The sequence below is a fragment of the Platalea leucorodia genome (assembly GCF_965183815.1).
Source record: "Platalea leucorodia genome assembly, chromosome: 6".
In the NCBI taxonomy this organism is placed as follows: domain Eukaryota; kingdom Metazoa; phylum Chordata; class Aves; order Pelecaniformes; family Threskiornithidae; genus Platalea; species Platalea leucorodia.
The window spans coordinates 77,443,833-77,465,663 of NC_138828.1; the positions used below are offsets into that span (position 1 = coordinate 77,443,833).

The 21,831-nt window shown below is 50.4% G+C and overlaps 1 protein-coding gene across 3 annotated transcripts; it reads left to right on the top strand.

Annotated features, from left to right (window-relative positions):
• Nucleotides 1-4,702: 4,702 nt before the first annotated feature.
• LOC309592388 (uncharacterized protein) lies at nucleotides 4,703-20,995 on the top strand. 3 transcript variants are annotated; one of them, XM_082315694.1, is made up of 12 exons: nucleotides 4,703-4,939; nucleotides 5,497-5,689; nucleotides 5,906-5,966; nucleotides 9,701-9,868; nucleotides 9,956-10,234; nucleotides 11,535-11,670; nucleotides 14,001-14,089; nucleotides 15,881-15,944; nucleotides 16,942-17,030; nucleotides 17,849-17,961; nucleotides 18,436-18,592; nucleotides 20,765-20,995. In XM_082315694.1, exons 2-12 carry the CDS (start codon nucleotides 5,582-5,584, stop codon nucleotides 20,914-20,916), a joined length of 1,416 nt encoding a protein of 471 aa, XP_082171820.1. In that variant the 5' UTR covers nucleotides 4,703-4,939; nucleotides 5,497-5,581; the 3' UTR covers nucleotides 20,917-20,995. The 3 variants fall into 3 exon arrangements, with proteins under 3 accessions (XP_082171820.1, XP_082171819.1, XP_082171821.1); XM_082315693.1 differs by having other exon boundaries at nucleotides 9,701-10,234; XM_082315695.1 differs by lacking the exons at nucleotides 18,436-18,592; nucleotides 20,765-20,995 and adding an exon at nucleotides 18,379-18,434 and having other exon boundaries at nucleotides 9,701-10,234.
• The last annotated feature ends 836 nt before the right edge of the window (nucleotides 20,996-21,831 follow it).

The window sequence follows — 21,831 nt, forward strand, 5'->3', positions numbered from 1 at the left end:
TCTTTCAATAAAAATTATAATTGGCTGTTCCTTCATGTAGGAGAGTTGGAGACACAAGTTCTCATGACTGATCTTGCTTGTGCTAAAATTTTGTGGTCACACTCTGCAATGATCCAGAGCTGTTGGCTAAATGGTACCCACGTTGTACCTACATGGAAGATCAGCCTTGTTTCCTCCTTCCTTCCTCCAGATGCTCCAGGCACTGACAGCAGAAGCAACACTACCTGCACTGGATTTTAAATGCCTTTCTCCTCTTTTGGGTAGAACATAGCTCTTTTGGAGAACATTTCAGTCTGGAAAACATTTCGGTCTCTTTTCTGTGAAGAGCTTGGTGATGTCCATTAAAAGCTGTCCCACTCGGTTATAAACAGATTCTGGTTTTGTGTCTTCTATAACAGTGCCTGTGCAATCCCCTCCCTGAAGTATTTTCACTTACCCTCTTACAGACCACCAGCTACCCTTTCAGCATTCCTAAAGTCTGAGGCCAGGGAGCTAACAGGTGGAGTCTAGACATGCTAGGTGATCCATCATACCTGAGCTGTCCAGGTAAGAAGTATTGCCAGAGCAGTCCTCTGTGCCTTTTTTTTTTTCCTTTTGATGGCTAAAAGCTGCCCACAGAATGAATGTGCATGTATGAGCAATGACTTGAAGGAAAATGCAAGACACCTTACCTTGAGATTCTTTGAGCTGTGTATTGCCAAATGCGCCTCCCCTTCTGTGGAGGCCTTTCTTCTGGATCGTGGCTTGACTCCAGTAGAGCTGGAGCGCTGTAGGAAGGCCCCGTCCTTTTATACGTGCTGGGTTTTCATGAAGGAGGCAGGTTGTGAGCATTTCCTGGGAGCTGCTGCTAGAAACCCTGACATCTTCAGCTTGGGTGTTCAGGGGTTTAAATCCCCACAGGACCTACAAGAATATGGGCAGTGTTAGAGTCTCCGGTTGCTGACGAGTGACCTTCCTGACTTGGTAACACTCTTAGTGTCTCAGCTGTGTCAGATCCTAGAGAGCTGCATTTCAGATAACCACACTTAGTCCCTTTTACCTCTATTTTATTAAATCATACTGTTCTTCTGTGTGTTTTGCTCTAAGGCAGCTGACCAATTTGTATCATTTTTCTTTTTTTGGCTAGAGCACTAGATGGGTTTGACCTGCATCCTTAACACTGACTACACCCAAGACACAGTGGTCCATTTTGGAGTTCTTCACATTTTAAGACCCTCTTTTTAACTGATGGGTGCTAATTAAGAATTAAATGTTCAGTACTGCTTGGGAGAAAACTTCTGGACTCAGTTCACATATTATCATGACTTTGGTTGGATAAACCATCAGATCTCTGCTGTAGTACCACACCTTTCCTTTGGCTATCTCTACATTATTATTATTTATTATTATTGTTGTTGTTGTTGTTATTCCTTCTAAATCCAAGCCTAGAAGAAACACATTTTTAAACAGTTTTGAGTTATTTGTGTCAAAGTGACTGTAATAACTTTTTATTACTTGAATTCCTTCTGCTCCCTTTTGTGGGTTTTGTTATTCCATCCACACAACACCGATGATGGAGGCTTCTGCTGGTGCAGTTTGAGAAGAGCAGCACTATTTTTAGTTAAGAGGGTTTTATTCTCTACTCCGAAGCGCAGTGATGTGTCCTCGCTCCCCAAAGCTGTGGTGCCATCATGTGGCCATTTGGTCGGGTACAGGTTTTAATGTCTTCAGAGCACAAAAACGTGTGCATTCCTTCGGGAGCACCGATGGCTTTGGCTTGCTTTTTTCTTTTCGTACTTGTGTAGCAGTGTCTTGGCCCTCCTCTTGGGTACAAAGCTCTTTCAGTATCGTTCATGAGCAGCAGGCTATGGCAGCACTTCTCTCCTTACCTGAAATGAAGGAAACTCCTGGTGGCCTCCTTCCTGCTCATTGAGTTCAAGATCTACTGAGAACTGTTGAGGAGTCTGGTCATAATTCTGTAGCAAAGGTCCTCCTGACTGGGAGGCCCATCCACTGCATATGCTCATAATGGCTTTGCAGGAAAGCTACTGAAGAGCCTTCAGAGGATAAGCGGAATTTACACTGCTGACTTGCAGACGGTTGACGGGCTGTTGACCTGTGTTCCGAAGCTCTGAGCTCCTGGGCTGTTCCATGAGAGACAATTTATATCCCAGCGACTTGGAAGAGCCTTGCATCTGAAAGGGGGTTCTGGATTCCCAATTACTTCCCAGCCCAGCCCATGGGGTAGTGCATCCCATGGGTGTCAAGAATGCCTCAATACTTTTTCCTCTGTGAAGGAGGACGTGGTACCTGCTGGCCGCTACCTCCTCTACATGCAGCCAGGTTGTGGTATGACATGCAAGCTGCATTGCTTGAAGAAAAGTTGCTTTCCAAGAAAAGTACCGGTCAGAAGCCAGCCTGCAGTTTGTCTGAAGAGCTTGCTCTTTCCCAGGCAATAGGTGCAGCCCAGCAATAGGGTGCAAATCAGGAACGTGCTGCCAAAGGACCGTAGTCTTGTCAAATAGCTGGATGCAGGACACCAAGGACCATCAGTTCCTCAGCGTAGTGGGAAAAAAGAGTTTTGCAGTAGCTTGCTTAGCTTGGAGGGTGACAGCCCTTGGGCACTGGAACAAGTGTCTGTTAAGCCTAGGGCCCCAGCAGTGACACTGGAGTGGTGGGTAATTATGGGAAGAGCCGAAGGACACAAGAATAAAGTGATCTTCCTGCTCTCATCTGCTGGCAGTTAATAGGGACTTCTTGACCTTAGAGGTTCACCCAGTGACCATTACCATTTTCAGGCGGATGTCTGTCTGCTCCCAGCTCATGGATTCCTCTCCTCTTCAGCATCCTCACTGTAGGTGGGACCTCACCTGGAGATTTTCACCCCCACAGTGCTTACTGTCACATCCCAGTTAACAAAAGCTGGGGTGGTGGCAGCTCACGCTTGACATTGTGAAGAGAGCTGGTGTTTGAGAGACTCTTCCTGCTCAGTGTTTCTTATTTAATAAGTCAGTCGTCTTGTAAACAGACAGGTCGCTTCAATACCCAACACAGAGGTGACTTGCAGCCAACTGACGCACGGTCCTGGGCTGGCCCTCAGATTTGTAATGCCTGGGGAGCTCAGAAATCCAAGTCTGCCCTCAGCAGATGAAATCCCTAATGGCATTTCCTTGCCCGGCTTGGGTGGAGGCGTGTTCCAGGCAGCCTAGAACAACAGCTGTCCTCTCTAGGCTGGGCAATGTGGGAGAGTCGACATAACTGACGGTGTGTTTGAGCAGGATGTTCATGGGAGAAACATCACTTACATACCTGTATGTATCCTTATATTTGATACCCAGAAACATCACCATCGCTGCCTCTGCCCCCTAAGGAGCCAGCCAAGTTTTGAGAGCCCCCAGGGCGGAGGGCAGTGTCTGGTTCATTTGGGAACACAAGGTTCACCACCCATGGAAGAGCAACCAAACTGACAAGAAGAGGGCCCTGTGCCAGCCTGGGACATTGCTTTTGATCGGCTATGACACTGTGTTTTATTCTCTGTGAACCAACTAGCAAAAGCACTTAATCTCAACAGAAAGGTCAGGAGTTTAGAAATTAACTTATTTGTACTTCTCTGCCCTGAAGTGGCATCAGGCTTCTCCTGTTGGAAGAGTATTTCTAACTTGCCCAGTTGCTAAATTAATTGAGAGGAAAGCAGCCTGCCTCACCTCCCAGCTGGGCTCTGGTAGCTCATCCAAGAAGGGAGTTTTGAGGGTGTGGGAAGGGGTTTAACATGCAATTTCCCTTTCTCTTCCGTGTGTCAGGCTGAAACTCAAAGTGACAGTACTGTCACAGTGGTGAGTGCCAACATCCAGTTCTTAAGTGCTTTTCCAGTGTGTGTGTGTACATGTGTGCTGTAGCTGCTCAGCAAATGTGCAACTTGCTCCTGCGACTTGGGGGTGTAGGGAAGGCTCTCCACAAACGAGGGGTGCAGTTTGTGGTATGGAGGGGACCAATCTCCCGTCAGCTCCTCTGAACAGCGTGAACCTCGCTGGGTCGTTGCTGGCAGTGTTATATCAGCGCATGGGGCTGCTTCATCCTGCGATGATGCTCATGCAGTAGCTGCCCACCACCGCAGGTCCTCTGCCCGCAGGTCTGGGTGGACCAGGTCGTTGCGTTATTTACACAGACTGAGATCGAACATCCTGGGCAGAGACTTGTAAAGCCAAGGTGAGAAAGGCCATGCTGAGAGCTTGCCTGCCTGCAGGGAAGGGGCAGACCCCCATCACTGCCTTGCCCTACGCAGGTGGGCAGCGTCTCTGCGAGGGGCTGCTGGGCCTGGGGCAGTGTCCTTAAGTCTGGTATTTTGCTTTCTAGCAGTAGGCAATTCAGGTTAAGGTTATATTTGACAGTGGGAAGCCAGCTGGCTGACCTATACCCACCCAAACTGGTGATACTGGAGTTGAGGGGGCTGCCCTGTCTCCCTGCAGCTACCATGAGGCCCGTTAGCATCAACAGGCTGTCGCTGCTGGAGACAGGAGGACAAGAGAGCGTCCCCGGCAGAGCTGTGGGTGCCAGAGGAGGTCCCTGGGCGGGTGCTTGCCATCCCCCCTAGCAGGGGCTGTGCCTCTCTGCGCAGCTCGTGCAGGAAGCGCTGCTGGGCCGCGCAGGCAGGGATTGCGTGAGAAACTTCCCTTGCGCAACCTCGGCAGCCGCGCAAGGAGTGGGAGCAGCCAGGCAACGTGGGGGAGCAGCCCCACGCACAGCGCGGTGCTGTCAGGGCGCTGCGTGTGATGCCAAGCTGGCCCTACCTGGGCTGCTGCCGGGAAAGCTCGAGGGTTTGGGTTAGAGCACGCTAACTGTTGGCTCGCCGTGCTGAGCCCTGCGGAGGATCTTGGAGCACAAAAAGACAAGGGTGGTGCATGACAGTGCCTGATCTGCTCGCCGAATTGTGGCTCTGCATGTGGCGCATCCACGATCCTACGTGAGTAGCCAGCCCTTCCCTGAATTTGGGGGAAGATGTGACATGCGTGAGATGTGGCATTCAGCTGTATGCAAAAGGAAATCCTCTACTGCGGTGGAGGCTTGGCAATGCTGATTACTCACTGATGTGGGCAGAGGGAAATGGGGGGTGGGAATCTTTCAAACCAGGGCTGCGAGGTGAGGAAACCACGGGGACATCTGTGTCCTTGGGCAGCACGGGCACAGGCAGGAGGACCCGGCCTCAGGGCACGAACAGCAAGCAGGACAGCCACCGGATAACACATGGAAAATTGGATGGGGTCTCGCTAAACTTAATGCCCTCACCTCAAAATCATCATCATCAGGATTGTTGAGTTTGTTTCTGGTCACAACTCCTCCATGCATCAAGTTCGACACTTTGGGGGCAATGAGGGGGGAATTAAATGCTGTTTGGGAAAGCTCTGCGCTCACAAGAGGGTGAAGGTTGGTTATGGTATGGTTGGTCTCAGTTAAAATGGGAACTGCTTTAAACTGTGGACTCTTCTGGGGTTATTTTTCTTCTTGTTTTTCGTCTTGCAGGAAATCCTATGTGTCTAAAAAATGAAATCCTTTCACTTGACGAGGTCACGGGGGGCTGGCCAGCAGCCAGGCTCAGGGCCCCTGCATGGCTCTGCCCGTTCCTGCCTACGAGCCCATCCCTTCCTCCAGGACGCTTCTCTTGCATGTACTTCTGCACACCACGAGAAGAAGCTTAGATTTGCTCTTCTGCTCGGTATTTAGTTTGCACTATGCTTTGAGAAGGCCAGTAACGTCTTAAGACCTGTTGCAGTCTCCGAATGTAAAAACCCCCCTTTGCTGGGGGGAGGCTGACTTGCCTGAGCCGCATGATCGGAGTCAGGTGACAATATTGGGCACAAAACCGGAGAATAGTGGGGTGTAGGAGATCAGCTGCTGATCTTGCCTTTTGATAAGCTGTGTTACTCCTCAGGGAAAAATGAGTGCCTGGCCCTCTCCTCTCCTTTGGAGCTTAACCGCGGCGTGTTTAACAGGTAAGTCCTCCCGAAGTGGCATTTCTCTTCGCTGGCTGAGCAGGGAGGTGGGTAAAGGTGTAACCGGCTTGTGAAAACACTGGGCTTCACCGGCTCGGGGTGCTGCAGAAGGGCAGGGTTGAAGGCAGGGAAGCAAATAAGTGTTGAAAGATAGGCGGTGTTGGAAGCGGGCTGAAGATGGTAAATATAAAAACTTGCTTTTACAAGAAAAAAAAAAAAAAAGAGGAAAAATAGAGCCCTGTTACTCTGCATATTGAGGATTTGCAGTGGCTTCTTCATGGCTTTATCTTAAAGCCCGAGGAACAGGATGCCCCAGTATGTTCAGTTTCTTGGGGTAACTGGGTCTTTATAAGAGAAAGAACATGCATAAACCCACATGAATATTTTTGTAATCATGCCTCTATCTGCTTCTCTCCTTGTTCTTCTCGTCCTTTTGTACTGCCTACCTATAAAAAAAAAAAAAAATCTGCATTCCTATAGTTGATATTTTTGCTACGTGGGATCTGCAAAAGCTGTTGCACTTCAGGTCGTGTACCTGCCAGGGCAAGTCCGGCCCCCTGCGCCTGGCAGCTCCTCGGGGCGCGGTGCTGCCCTGCTCCCTTCTCCCCGCAGCCCCCTGCACGGGGGGGGGGGTTGGAGGCTGCCAGGGGCCCTGCGGCCGCCTCCCTTTTTGCAGTATGAACCCATCAGCCCTGTCAGAACAATTTGCATTTTACAGAGTTCCTTGGCAAGGGGCAAAACCACTCAGAGCAACGACCTGGCGAGCCTCATCTCGGCTGCGTGCATCCCGGGCAGCCTGAGCACGTAACAAGGGACAAGCCTGGCACTCTCCTGAAATTAAACAACTTGGGGAAACTCTCTGTTTCAGGAGCCAGTTACTCACCTGTTGATCCAGGAGCCAATTATTCACCTGCTGAATTCACCAAAGATGATTTTTATCTTCACCTAGATCTGTAACTGTTGACTTAGTTGTGTTTTGTTTGGCTCAAAGGATTAGTTTTTTCAGGCTGTACAGTTGTGCAAGATGGAGGGAAGAAAAAAATAAGGGAGTGTCCATCCTATTTCTGCATTTTGTGAGTTCCCAGCCAGTGTCCGCGTGCCTCGCAAGTCCGCAGGGCTGCCTGCCTTCTGAGTCGGGAAGGATTAGGTCTGTAGGAGTTCAGTAACCTTCCCTGACATCCTCAAGGCTCTTGGAGTGAAACATCGTGCCAAGGCGCTACACAAAGTGAGCTGTCCTTGAAGTGTCCCTGGAGATACTTCTGTTGATTCACAGTGCCCCTAAAAAAAAAAAAAAAAGTCTTTAGAAAGCAAAATCACTGCTCCCTGGCGTAGACAGTGTAAATGCAGGAGAGAAAATGGTCTAATGAAGCTAAGGTGGTTTGAGCAGTTTTTTTCACACTTGTGATACTATGGCTGGTAAAACAAAACATCACCCATTTTTACTAGATGCTCAAAACTATTTTTTCCAGCCTGCCTACTTTTTTTTTTTCCTCCAGAAGTTGTTTAGATGAATTTATGACATACTGGCCACTGAAGGCTATTGATGGCTACTGAAGTTTTGCAAGCAACTCTTTAATGACTATTTTAGTAACATGTTATGAAAAGATATTTTCCATTAAAAAAAAAAATCCATCTTAAATAGTGGTACTGTTAACACCAGAACCAACCAACCAATGAAAGCTTACAAAGAGGCAATATTCGACTAATATTGTTTAAAAAAACAAAACAAATTAATCCAGCTGTGGGCAGTCCAAGGTGTTTAAATCCCCTGCAGCGTCCCTGGCTGGCAGAGCTGAGCAAATGGTGGGGACAGGCTGCTCTGTGGGAGATCAGGCTGTGAGCCCAGCGGTCCTTCTGAGAGCTTTTCCCAGGAGAACTTGACGGTGCCCTCGACTTACTGCTAGTGTTTACTTTGAGATCAGTTTAATAAAACTCGGGACTGATCTGGCTCGTTGCCAGACATGAGGAAAGAGAAGCAGGCTGACTTCAGCTGCGTCAGAGGAGGGCAATTCCGCACCTCGGTCCTGGGTCGAGGCATGGCCAAGGTAGCAGCATCCTCTGTGGGTACTGCGGAGCTGCTCTCCCTACCTAGGACCAACGCTGATGTCTCCAGGTCGCTTGGATTTGGGCTTGGGGCAAACAAATATGCCGCAAAACGATCACTGTTAAATTCAGCGTCTCTGTTTTGGGGGCTACGGCAAGAAAATGTGGGCAGTGGCCCAGACAGCTGGGTGGTCGTCCTCAATAGTTACAGAAAGATGGGTGTTTCGCACTCAGTGGAGTACAAAGCGGGCAGTATGCGATAGGAGGGAGCACTCCCGACGGACTCTCTCCATGTGATCACAACTTTGTAAGGACTCTTTTATTCAGTGTCCTGACCTTGCTGTAGCAATCTAACTAGAGTTATTAGTCAACTTGGTCTGCACGTCGTTGCTCATCCCACAGCGGTGCTAAGCACTGGTACCCGTGGTGCCCGGCCTCACGTGGCATAGCCCAAATCGAGAGAGAAATCAAAGGCTGGGGGAGAAGCCTGCAGGGATGCGTGGGGCTGCAGCCACCTGGTGCTTGTGCTGTCACCGTGCAAAGGTGCAGCCCCTCCAGGTCTCCAGCTTCTCATCCCACTCGTGTCCTTCCTTGTCCACGTCTTGCCCGTCGGGTGTCAGCTCTTTGGGCTCCTTGAAACCCTTAAAGCAATTTCTTAAAATAGTCCATTTATTTTCCCTGCCAATGGCCACTTGATCTCAGCAGGCCCTCTTGCTGTGGTGGCTTAGCAGATGTGTGCTGGTTGCGAGCGTGTAAACACCACGTTATCGGCCATGGTCGCATGCTGATGCTGTATGAAGTTGGATGTGTTCAGAAGCTGCAGTTATTTTAGAGTAAATCCCTGCCCCGAGTTTCTGAGCCAAGCTGATGTGACGTTCGCTGTGGCAGCAGCTGGCTATTTAGTTTTTGCTTTTCTTCGTTTGCTTAATACCACTCTGTTAAACTAAAAGCAACTTTGCTGCTTTTCATGTTTAGTTTTACGGGTCTCTCCTCCGTTTGGAGACTGGAAGACATCCCCCATGGTTGTGTGCCGAGAGCTGGCTTTCACCAGCAGAATTTCAGTCCACTACGTATCACCACAAAACAACTTGAACTGCAGTAATACCCCTTTTCTCTGAAGATTACAGCTGTCCCCGCTCTGACGATGGGATTTCAGAATTAAAGCAAGTCTTGGCCTGCAGCTTCCCTTCTGGTTACTGGATTTATCTCCAGAATAGCTTAAAAAAAAAAATAAAATCCCACACCCATGACTTTTCTTTGCTGATCCCTTTAGTGGAGATGGGATAAAACAGCCAGCTACTTGACAAGCATCTTAAATTAGATTGTCGTGGGATCTCAGGGTAAAATGTCTTGAGCTGCTGCTAACAAAATCAAGTGTTTCAGGCAATTCTCATGCCCTTTTATCTAGGAGAGTCAGACCTCCTGGACATTGGCATCTACTGAGTTGTGGCCTCATGGACCCTCTAATTTATTTCCTTGATGAGTCTCTCATGGGCCAAGGATGCTCAGATGCTGCCAATGCTGTTTGCCTCCTTGCTTCTGTATTGCTCTGTAATGGACCACAGCAGATGGGAGTTTCTGGACATTGAGCAAGGATACATGGGTTAAACAGTTGGTAAAGACCTAATGGGAGCCCTCTATTAAAGGGAGAACAGTAATTTGGCCACTAATTATGTTTTTTCTTTTCTTAGGTATTGCTTTAGGCCAGACAACCACCACCCAGGTCCCCATTGCATCAACACCAGTGCCTCCCAGTGCAACCACCACCCAGGTCCCCATTGCATCAACACCAGTGCCTCCCAGTGCAACCACCACCCAGGTCCCCATTGCATCAACCCCAGCACCTCCCAGGGCAACCGGTACCGCAGCCTCTGCACCCCCAACTGCCTCTGCAGTGGTCTCGGCTGGAGTGGCATCCACCGCTGCAAACCTTGTCGTGTCCACAGCAGCGCCGTCTGCTGATCCAAGCACAAAAGAGGCGGTTCAGACTCTGCCTGCCACCACAGATGTGACCGTCCTCACCTCTGGCAGCACGGCCACTTCTCAAGCATCTACAGGACCGATGGCCGCATCCACCAGCACCGCAGTGTCCGCTCCAGGCATGACCATGTCTCCTGGGGTCCCATCAGCAGCTCCGTTCCTAACCACCACCAAGCCCTCGAACTGCAGCAGAGTGAATGTGACAGCCTGTGCCCAGTGCTCCCCGGGGACATTTCCCAACGAAGGTAAGAGCCCATGCTTGCCCTGGCTCTCGCATTAGGTGGAAAAGGGATTTTTCAAGGGAGGTGAGACGAGCACACGTTCCATGTCGGAGGCTTGGACAGGCAGCAGGAGTGGGAGTTAATTTGTTGCACCTTTCTGAAGTTAAAAATTTGACCTTTGCTGGCCATGTGCTGTTCCTTGGTCTTCCCGAAGCTTCCCCAGTAGGATGAAGAAGCAGCAGGGTTGTGGCTGCAAAGTAAAACACAAGTACAATCTGATTTATTGGCAGGAGGATGTTGTTTTGAGGTACAGCGCCAAATATAAGGACAGCTTCCAGCTATCAGTCTCAAATGTTTGAAAGAGAATCTCTGCTCACAAACAGCCTTTTCATTTGGGCTTAAGAAACCACCCAGTCAACCTCTGTTGTGTCAGGAGTGCATAACATTACCTTTTCCAGAAGTTATTTATGTTGCAATGTGGTTGTATTTTTAAGCACCACTACCTCACCCCTAAAAAAATCCCAAATAAAAAAATCCCTAAAAGCCAGGCCATGTGCTTTTTGCTTGCTTCCCCCACTGCAGGGCACTTCTGAAGAGAGGAATAAGCAGCTCTGATGCTTTAAATCTGCAGAGGACAGGAGGTAATTCCCACCACCCTTGTCTGCAGGATGTTCATCCATGGGATCTTCTCCTCTTGCCTGAGCTGGGTCGCTGCAGCACCAAGGACTGGGTCCTGCAAGCGGTGGGATGGCAGCTCTGACGGGTGCAGCTACAGCAAATCCCACGCGGTTACTCTGCGTAGCTGGGATTTGTTTTGTGGGGCAGAGAGGGCTAGAGCTTGCGTCTGGTGGGACTGCCGTGGTACCTGTGCTCAAAGAAAAGCTGTTGCTGCTTAAGGCAGATTCTCTGCTCTGGGGTTTTACTCTTCAGTTCTGCTTCCCACAAGCCTAAATTATCAGAAAACCAAAGGGGTATGGTTTTGGTATGGTTTTTTGGGGTTATTTTTGTTTGTTTGTGTGTTGGTGGGGAAACAAGGAAAACCCTCCTGGCTGCTCAAGTTAAAAGAGGAAAAAGTAGTCATCTTAATTACCAGAAATCCATGTTGATAGACTTGAGACCTTAGATCATCTTATGGTGTTCCTCAGCTTGCTAACAATGCACAGCAGCATCACGAGCATTAATATTACAGTTTTCTACCCGCTAGGACTGTCGTGCTGGAGGGGTTGCATCCCGAAATACTCCGTTGCAGTGACCCATCCTGACAAGCAAAGCGCTTTAAGTCAAGTCTCCCAGTCCTGATCCTGATCTTTTTGTTCCGATTTAGGCACCTTGAGCTGCTCGTGCTGTGCGGGGGCCTCGTGCACAGACCCTGGTGCCTGCACCTCCTGCCCGCTGGGCCACTACCAGCCTGAAAGTGGGCAACCATCATGTCTGCCTTGTCCGCAGGGGCATTACGCCAAGTAAGTGACTGAGCCCCTGGGCATGGGGTGGTGGATGCTCTCCCTCAAAACACTTCCCAGACAGCAAAATCTCCTCCTTTGGGCTACGGGAGAAGTGCTGCCAGGGTGGTTTCTGAGTGGGAAGCAACAGGGTTTTGCATCGCCCAGAGAAAGAGGAGGTCGGGGCTTGCTCTCCCAGCACCCACCCATGGTGCAGAACACGCAGCGGCGGCAGCGAGAGGCCGTGTGCTCCCCGGCTTCTTGCAGGGCTCTGTGGCAAACTGGGTCAGGGAGCTCATTCGCTGCAAAGCCAAAATAGCTACGTGCCTGTTACGCTAACCTACAAGCCGTCCAAACCCTGGCGAAAGCCCCAGGCTGCCTTTGGGCTGTGCTTCACACGAGCTCCCCGTGGGCAGGTGGAGGTGTGCAGGGGTGCACCTCTTCAGCGCTGCTCGGTGCTCCTCACCAGGAAACCCCGGTGTCGGGGAGCTCGTGCCGCGGGCTTCCCAGCAGCCGGCTCCAGCTCTCTGCAGGCTGCCCTTTTCTTTTTCCATGGTCTTTTGTATGTACCAGGAGAAAATATGTGTTGTGGGTTTTTTTTGTGACAGAGGGACACTTGGGAGTGAGGTGTGGGGTTCATCTCCTCAGCTTTCCTCTGGGATACCTCTGGCCAACTGGCTTCATTCTGTCCTTTGCCCAGTTATTTTCTCAATCACTATTTTGTCGCCTCCAAGGGATCTCATTACGTTTAAGTTGCTGGCAACTAAAGCACTACCCTTGGCTGATACAGTGTGGAAAAGCCAACAAGCCATCCCCGCCAGAAGCCCAGCCTCGCAATTTCACCAGGCTGCCTTGTCCCGGCGACGCTGTGCAAGTGTCCTCCGGCTGCGGGGACACGCGCCCGTGCTGCTCTCACCATTGCCCATCGGGTTTTCCCTTGGCGTATCCAACGTCTTCCACAAGCAACCAGTGGGTTTTGTCCCTTGGGTGGCTGCAAGGACAGGAGGGGTGGCGAGGGCTTCCCAGGACCGCGTCCCCGGCAAAGCGGCCCCGTTCGGGTCAGCCCTGGGGAGAGGGAACAAAACCCGGCCACGGGGAAGGGCGACCTGACCATGCAGCTTGTTTGCAGCATCCCCTGCGTTTGAAGCCCCCCAGCTCGCTCCTCCAAGCTCCCCTCCATGCTCCCCCCTTGCTGTTTGTGCCTTACCTTATGTCCCCCCCAAGTGCTTTTAAAAAAACAATCATCAGGATCAGTCCCCAGGGCACCGCACAAATGCTCCCGTTGGGATGTCGGAGAGGGCAACGCAGAGCCAGGGACCAGAATGGAGGGGTCGGCAAAGAGCGGCCGGCTTTACGCGCGCCGGAGGAGGGGGACCAGGGGAAGGGGGGATGCGGGGAAGCGGAGGGGAGGGGGTCCGGCGGGCGCAGCGTGTGCGTGGCCATCTCCATGGCAGCTGCCAGGGCCTCGGGGCTCCGATGGGATCGTTTAACATTTTTGTGGTATTTGGAGAATCCAGGCTCCCCTGAGCTTTGAGCAGCTCTGGCTGGCGCAGGCCCTGTATTGGTTTGTTTTAAGGAAAGCATTTGCTATGTTTCCAATTGATTTTTATTTTTTTTCCACAAATCTCACTCAGCCCTGGGGTTTCTGAAGGAATTAAAGAGCGTGTCCTTGTTTTCCTCCAAAGCATCCCTGAGTATGTTAACAAATTCTTATACCCACATGCTTGTTGTTGGGGATTTGGCTCTGTTGGCGATGAATGCAATAGCTTTCCTCTTTCTCTGCCTTTCCCTCTTTTCCTCCCTCTCCTCCCGGAGGTCTAACATATTACATCCCCTTTCCCACAGTCCCTGTTATTTAAGGTCAGGACTCTCACACATCAGTGCCTGTGGTTTAGCTCCTTTTTTCGACTCCGAAGTGACCCGACTTCCAACAATGGAGCAGCTCCTTTTACAATTGCTGATGGATGCTGAACACCAAGCACCTTTCCGATTCAATTCAATTTCCAAGTGTGGATTTAAGAGCCTGACTTTAAACCAAGGTTTTTAAGCCTGTCTGCAACGTATTTTTCAAGGCTTAGGATTCAGATGCAGAACCCCATCCCTTTCCATATAGCCCACAGGCACAGGGCATCTCTAATGTTAATAGCACAGAAAACTTTATTTTTTCAGTGGACCTTTAACATTCAGGTGAGTTCAGATTGCTGTTTTTCTACCTGAACTCCTTCATTATAATTACCCTATTTCTAGACTTGTTAGTGAAACGAACAGATGTGCTCTGCTCTCTCCTCTTAAAGTGGACAGAGGCTCAGGTGAACAGAAATAGCCCTCACCTCTGCTCCCTTCTCTCCCAGCTTCCCAAGGAGCACCGCATGCCTCCCCTGCCCGCCCGGCCATTACGCTAATGAAGCTGGGGCTGCAGCCTGCAGAGCATGTGGGAAAGGTAGGCTTTGATTTGTATTCAACCCAAATGCGTTTTCATCAGGCTACGTGATGCTTTTTCCCATGGCCAGATGCAATTACCAGGTAACTTAAAAGCACTGGGGAGTAAACAGGTTATTTTGTTCGGGCTAAAAATAGAACAGCAGATCTCTTCCCATTCCGTTATTGACATTTTTATTAAAATGAAAAGAACAGATCTCAGAGTCATGCTTCTGTTTGCATCAAGCTAATCCTAACACTGCAATGAAAGCCTTTTCCAGAAAGTCAGGAAAGAAGGTTTATGAAATACAGTTACAGCACAAGGGGGAGGAGGGTGTCGGGGGAATAAAGTGTTCCCCTATTTTTAATGGCAAAAATGAGTCTAAACCATCTTTGTTTTCAGTTAGGCAATCTTCTGCAGTCTGAATATTAAGTGTAATACTCTCCTTATTCCCCAGACATTAAAAACTGGGTTTTCGGCGAGCTGGTTTGCACCTGGCTAATGCAATATGAGCTTGGTACAATGTGTTCGCAGACAGTGTAACAACATGTTCAAAACAGACTCGCCTTTACTTATGCAAAAACCTAATTAACACATGCAATGCAGCAGCTATTCTGTACACAAATTAAGTGCTCCTCATACATGCACAACTGTTCGTTTGAAAATCCGCCCACCAAACTGTTTGGCTGGTACCTAAATCTTGGCTATCACTTGCTAAGTTGGGGAGGAAAAAAGTCGAACTGGTGACAGCGCTGCGGTATGTCGCTTCCTTTACTCAGCAAATTTGAACGCTGTGTTAGACCACAGAGGAGTCTGTGGGGGTGGCCCCTAAATCATGCAATTACAAATTTTAAAAGTTCCTTTTTCCTTGCAGAAGGAGGGAGGTTGTTTTGTTTTCATCCTGCTCTGCCGCAGCATATGCTGCTCGTTGCAAGCCTGGGCCGGTTTGAAGGGCGTAAGGCAGATCTTACCCACACCGCTTCCAGCTCCTCTCTGAACACAGGCACCTTAATTCTGTCCCGTGTGGACCCATGGCAGTGACTGGTGTCGTGCGTCCTCAGGCATCATCCAAAAGCCACCTGAACTCCCAAGTGGTGGTCTCCTGCCTTTAGAGGTTCCTGTTGGCTGTGGCAGGGTCTCACAAGCCGGGTCCTGCCTGCCCCCCTGCCCATGCCATGGACTTTTCAGGGCATTTCACTCCTTGTCGTGCATTGGGGAAGGGTCTGTAGCTGTCCTCCTGCCCTTCGTGGTCCTGGGGGTGCAAGGAGGGAGAGCAAACAGCAGGTTGCTGCGCTGAGCAGCGCCATCCTGGCTGGTGGGCCTTGTGTCCTCCCCTTGGCGGGAAGGAGATGCACCCCAGGCTTCCTGGGGTGGGGAGACCGCTGGAGGGGCTGGGCTGACCGGAGGGTTTCCCCTGGCCAGAGACCTGCTCCAGCTGCATAATCCAGGAGTCGGCACTGGGATCACCTATTTCAGCTTCATTCCAGTTCAGCCCGTCATGCTGGGAAGGCTGACGGGTCTCTCTGTCTCCCTGGTGGGGTTTCGGATGCGAGAGTGACACCAGGGAAATCTGCCCGAGCACCCCATGCTCCCCTCAGCGTGGCAGAGGGCGTTGGGAAACGTTTATTGTTCTTTCAGGGCTTTTGACAAACAGAAAACCAAACATCTTGAATTAGCCCATGAAACGCCACCTGAAGTGTGCTGTGGGGAGTTGATTTGGTCGCTTGCAAAATGGAGATGAATAAATATACAATGATGTGGGGTAGTGATGGTGGAGGAAAGATCCTGAAGCCTTACTCTTCTCTTTTTCAGGCTATTTTAGCTCCAAGCAAAATGCAACTTTTTGTCTGCCTTGCCTGCCTGGATCATTTTGCAAGTAAGAAGTCTATATGTGTGATACTGGCCCTCAGGCGGGCAGGGAGGGGTGGTTTTCTTTCAGCCACTGAGCTAGAAGACCAAATGTAGTGGCCAAAGGCAAGTCACCGGCCATTTCAGCTGTAGGGACATCGGTGCTGAGCCCTGGTGAGAGAGGGATGGTACGATGGAGGGGAGGATCCTGGCTGGATGTGGAGGTACCCTGGGATGAGGTGGTAGAGCATCGGCTTGCAGCCCACCTCTGCCATCCACTCTTGCCGATGTTGCTGCGTCGCATGGGCGTTGCACACCGCTGCTAAAGAAGCAGAGGCTGGCACAGAGATCGAGCTGAGCGTCGCTCTGGGTTTTGTAGATTTAAGCTGAGCTGATGGTTTGTTTATCCTGAGTCGAGATGCACAGAAGGCAGTAGCTAAACTACCCTGGCTGCGCTGTCACCTTCGGGGTGGGAGAGGGGGCCTGGGCGAGGTGCTGGTGGGGTGCCTCGCGATGGGCTCCACACCCTGCGTGTCGGGATGCCTGCGTGGAGGTTGCAGAGTTTATATTCAGAGCGGGTGAATTGGCATGTGAATACTTACCTTCCTTCTGACCTCACTTGTCCATGTTACGCAGCCGATCTCTGCTGAAATTTGATTAAATTGCCACAAGCCCAGATCCAGGGCTTAGCCGGCTGTATCTCCAGTCTCTCTCCCAACTCCCTTCAGTACCCCTTGACCAAGTGTGCTAAGGAACAGTGACTTCTGGGATAGCAAGTTCCTACAAGTTTCATGCAAGTAAGCAACCAAAGAGAGGACAGAAATGCCATCATGTGCCCAGCCCTAGTTAAAGATGGGAGAAGGCATACTGGAGAGAAACACTGAATGCCTGCAAAATGGCAAAAGCTTAATTCCTGGTAGACCCTGGAGACTTCAATCTGTGAATACATAAGAGAGCTTTGGTGGGCTGGGCTGGCTTGGAAGTCCTTGTCCTGCAGTGTTCCCCGTCCCCTCTCCCCTCCCCAGCACCACCGGCTGCACGGCGTGTCCGCCTTGCCCTGGCGGGCAAGAGGCTCTTCAGGAGGCGTCGGAGGAGTGCGCGCCTTGCCCCCCAGGTAACTTGTGCAGCGGAGGCTGCGACAGCCCGGCTGGGAACGCGCGGCTTCGCCATCAAAAGGAGCGATTTCTTCCCGGGACTCGCCTCCCTTGCCCCAGCGGACCCCGGGGAGAGGAGCCTGCCTGAGGCTGGGGAGCAGCAGTGGCAAAGGGGACGGTCAGCGAGGGGAGCTGAGGAAATGCCTCCGCTCCTTGCATCGCTGTCTTAAATAACATCAAACCGCAGCGGGTGAGTCAGCGGGAGGGCAGAGTGCTCCAGCCGCCCCCGCAACCACCGATGGCGAGCATCCTCTCCGGAGACAGCACCGGGGGCTTCTTGTAGCCAAGTTGTGTTTTAAACATGCAGAAAAGCATTTACCACTTTGAGACCCGGGATTTCTGTGACCCGTCGTTCCCACAAAGCTTAGGAAACTGAGCCGTGCTTTAAACTTTGCTCAGCAAGTTTCAAACAGCTGGAAAAGGTGTTTGAATCCAGAATGAGAGAGGATGAACCACTGCTGAGCTCCAGCTCCAACCCTCCCTCTGCTTTAAAGCCAGAGCTCGCTACTAAACCCATCTGCCACCGTGCTCCTGCTCCCACTCTGTTTGCCAAGATCTAACCCCAGATGTCCTTTAGTCCCCCCGTCCCTGTTTGTTCTCTGTCCTGCCCCTTTGCCGCCGAGGAAGGACCAAAGTCCAGGCTCAGCTTTTGTTATGCACATGAAGTATTTAATGGTTTTTCTTCTTGTGGCTTTGAAAGCTGAATCATCCATATGCAATTGCAAAGGCCCCAGGGTCTAGTCCCAGATCCTAATTTTGTGCTTATTTGCTATTTTAGGTATGTTCAAAGGTCCCGGTGACAACAAATGCAGGCTCTGCAGGACAGGAGAATACCAGTTACAGCGGGGCAAGGAGAGCTGTGACCTGTGCCCAGAAAACCACTACTGCCCTGTGAGTCCCCATCAGCTGCTTTGACAGCCTGGATTAACAAATACAGCTGTCCCATGGCAAGCTAAATAGACTGAAATTAACACCATTTTTATCCGAGCCTATTTCCTTTTCTTAAACATAGACAGAGCCCTGCTGGAGGGAGATGGCTACAATTATGACACCGGGAGTCTGGCTTTGTGCCACCCTTGGAGCTGCCTGGTCTCGCTGGGCCATCAGGGGACAGCCAGAGGAGGGTGTAGGCATTAACGAGGGGGTCTGACGTGCAGACGTGCTGTATAACAACACCTTCTGCTCTTCACCCTACTCTGAGTAACACCACAGGGGCAGGCAGGCTGAATTTAATGACGACAGGTTCATTTCTTGGTTATTTTTCTCCTGTTTTTTTCAATGCTGAAGTGTCACCTCCCTTCACACCAGTTACCTTCTGCAGTCTTCCCCGTTCGCTGGTGCTGAGTTACTTCTTCTCTTGGGCAGAGCCCAGATGTGAACCCGGTCAAGTGCCCTCCCGACGCCTTCTGCCCGGCGGGCAGCGCTGAGCCGGCGTACTGCATGGAGATCTTTCTTTACAAGGCGGGGGGCTCCTGCCAGCTGACTCCCCTGATGGTCATCCTCCTGGCCGTCGTCTCAGCAGGTAAGTAAGTGTCCCTCTTCTCTGTCCTCTGGTAAAACTAGGCACCCCTCTGCAGCTGGGCGCCTTCATGTTATGCCAGCAGTGTTCTCTGGATGGCGTATTTTATGTTTCTGGAACCCTGGATTTCTAATAAAAGTCCTTCTGGCTGCTTCCAGTGCAAATGATAATCCTTTCCCCAGTTTTAAGTAGGGATATAGCTGTATTTGCTCTGAAGGAAGGCTGAATGTTTGTTTTTTGTCTTTGGGAAGCAGGTGTGTGTATGGACCCCAAAACAGGAATTTCTTGGCTGTCCAAAAGCAGGAAAAAAGGACAATGAGACTTCAAGTTTCCTAAAAGCATTCCTCCCCGTAACTCTTGCCGCAGCATCCAGCGGGACGGGGTGCTGTCAGCTTGCGCGGCGTTGGTTGTATCGATGCTGTAGTGCACCTTGCGACCAACAGCATGAAAGCCAGCCAGCGCCCATTGAGAACGTGGAGCATCCCTCATCCCGGCTGCCACCTGCTGCAATTCGCTCAGTAGGGCAAGCCAGTGGGTGGATGAGCTTTCCCACCTGGAAGCTACGCCAGGAATACTCATTCCAAACCAATGAATGTGCATTTGTAGTCTTAGCAAAGGGAAAAATAAGAGTTCTCTAGTTTTTAATCAAAGTTTGGGGAGGTTTAATCAGAGATAAAGAGTTATGATGCAAAAGAGCGATTGTTACCCCTATGGATTGCAGAAAGGGCAGAAGCGCAGGCTGGGAAGAGGGACTGTGCGCGGGCAGGTGAACAGACACCCCACTGCAAGTGCCGCTTGTGCTACCAGCTCTCTTGACACAAGATTTTAATCTCTAAGTCAGAGACGACTAAGCCATCAGAGGATAAGGAATTAATTATAGCCTCATGTCCATGGGTTTCTGTGTTTTAAGCACAAGTTACGCGCCTCCTGAAGACCTGTTCTCCAGTCCAGCTCACTGTTGTTAAAAGGCAGGGGCAGATAAAATAGATGCGTTATTCCCTGCAACGAACAAGAACGAACGTAAACTTGTTCTCCAACAACAAAGCAGGGCCAGTTCTCATCACACTCCTCTCTCGGCGCCCGAGGAGAGGACTCTGGGTGCGTAGGAGGAGAAGAAGGACGGCAGGGTCTGGAGGAGCTCTGGCTCGGGCAGGCCTGGTTGACTGCTCTTCTCCAGAGGGCTGAAATGTCCTGGTGGGAGCGGAGGAGGGTTGTTCTCACAAGCCATGGCTTGGAGCTGTGTGAAAGCTCCTCCGCTGGCCCATATCCCCTCGTGCCAGGCTGTAGTCCAAAAATCTGCCAAAACAGATGCCATCTGAAGCAAGTATTAATTAGAAAAAGCAGCTTAAAATGAAGTGTATGAAAAGCCCGTCCGCATCGGGACAACGGCCCATTAACCAGCATTTCTGATAAACAAGGCTGAGGGTCACCGAGCAGCGTTCCTCAGTGAAGTCCCGCCTGTCAAAGAGCTGCTCAGAAGCGGGGTAAAAGAGCGAGCCCACACAGGAACCTGCGAGCATTTCACGGCTGGTCTGACAGGTGAATTGTTTACCATGAGACCGGCTGCTCACGCAACCTAAATTTGGATGTATTTGTCGGGCCATATTGCATCACCGCGACAGATTTGTGCTCTTCTGTTAAGATCAATTTTCCCTGATTATGCTTCTGCCAGAAACAAACAAACAGAATGTCGCAGTACTTGGTATTTGCCAATTATTTCCATGTCTATGCCCAACCTAAAAGTAATTTTTCCTGACGGGCCTGATCTCAGTCTAGACTCAAAGTTAATCTAGGTCAGTTCTTGTGCTTCAGCGTAAGCGCTGCACAGAGCAAACTCGTTTCTCCACAAGATCCTTTGGTGGGATCAGCAATCGGTAAGATGCCAAGTGGCAAATAGTAGTTCCACCGAGCAAGAGTAAATGGGGAAGCAAGTTACTGAATTATTTCATTGAAACCTGCCGTTATTCTCCACACCTTCGAGAGTAAAGCTGAAATGTCAAAGCTGAGTATTTATTGTTATAGCTAGCCAAACCTTATTTTGTGCAGAGTATGTAGGAGAAAAAAAAACCCTTAATTCACCAGAAGAGAATACCTGAGTTGGGGAAGCCCTAGAGCAAAGGACACCTGGTGCTTTACCTTCCTCTCTGAAAATAACTACCCTTCCTTGCCCTCCAGGTGCAGTCCTTGCTGGCTTTCTGATAATTCTGAGAAGAAGGCAAGAATATAGCAAGAAATCGTTAAAGTCTCTACTGCTGCCCCGAGGCTCAGGACGACCCACAACCTACGGGGGGACGGAGCACACAGAACCAGTCTATGCTGGCTGGTAGCGCAGGACATGCTGTTAGCAAGCACCCGCTTCTTTTTTCCATGGGGCAGCACGTGTGTGTGTGTGGGGGAAAATGTTTAACCATGAGCAACCTATTTCTGTATAGCTAAAATAAGCGCAGGGAAATAAAACTCCATTTTTGAGTTGTGGCTACTTGTGCTAACCAACCCAGCTGCCTGCTGTACTGAAACGAATTGATGGAAAAAGTCTCCCCCTTAAATTCCTGGCTTCATTCACAAGTAAATACTTCTCTCCTTTCCTCAGGAAAAAACCCAGCAAACAATTAGATCTCTCCCTCTGCTTTAACAGGGAGCTGAACAAGCTCAGTGCGGGCCGACTGCTCCGGTTGTTAAGGTTCCTGTGGTACAACGGTCGCGTCCACCTGAGCAGGGACTAACACAAATATGCTTCCTTTTAAGAATATGCAATTATTTTCTTTTTGCCATTCTGAAAACTTCACCGTTGCTTTAAGCAAGGCTAAGTCAAGGAAAGGGAGCCCAAAGCCTTCCCCGTCCTGTCAGCTGTGGGAAAACACATGCAACTAAACTAATGGTTGATTCCTGGACAAATACGTCCCTTTTGTGTCCTGCTGTAAGATGGTGCTTCATACCAGAGCTACAGAAGCAACTCAGAACTTCCATCAGATCTCCCAGGAATTGTTTCTTTCTCCACCAAGCCACACCAGCAAGACCTGAAACTGCACGCAGTCCTTCGGAGCCAAACCGAGCAGCGCGCTGCAGCCACGGAGCGCGTTTTAGCGTGCGCAGGAGCTGTGCCTGTGCTAAACCCATTGCTTAAGCGCCCGTGCAAAGTCCTTGCCCTTGATTCATTCCCTGCGCACGAGCAGCATGTGTGATTTGTACCCCTTTTCCCTGCACGGAGCCGTGGCACGCCAAGCTTTCTCCTGCGCAGCCAG

What these genes read in the sequence shown, in the direction of transcription:
- LOC309592388 (XM_082315693.1), top strand. Translation starts at nt 5,582, where the DNA reads ATGGCTCTGCCCGTTCCTGCCTACGAGCCCATCCCTTCCTCCAGGACG. An exon ending in AACCGCGGCGTGTTTAACAG is followed by an intron (nt 5,967 to 9,700) that starts GTAAGTCCTCCC and finishes TTCTTTTCTTAG; the next exon opens with GTATTGCTTTAGGCCAGACA. An exon ending in CCGCAGGGGCATTACGCCAA is followed by an intron (nt 11,671 to 14,000) that starts GTAAGTGACTGA and finishes CTTCTCTCCCAG; the next exon opens with CTTCCCAAGGAGCACCGCAT.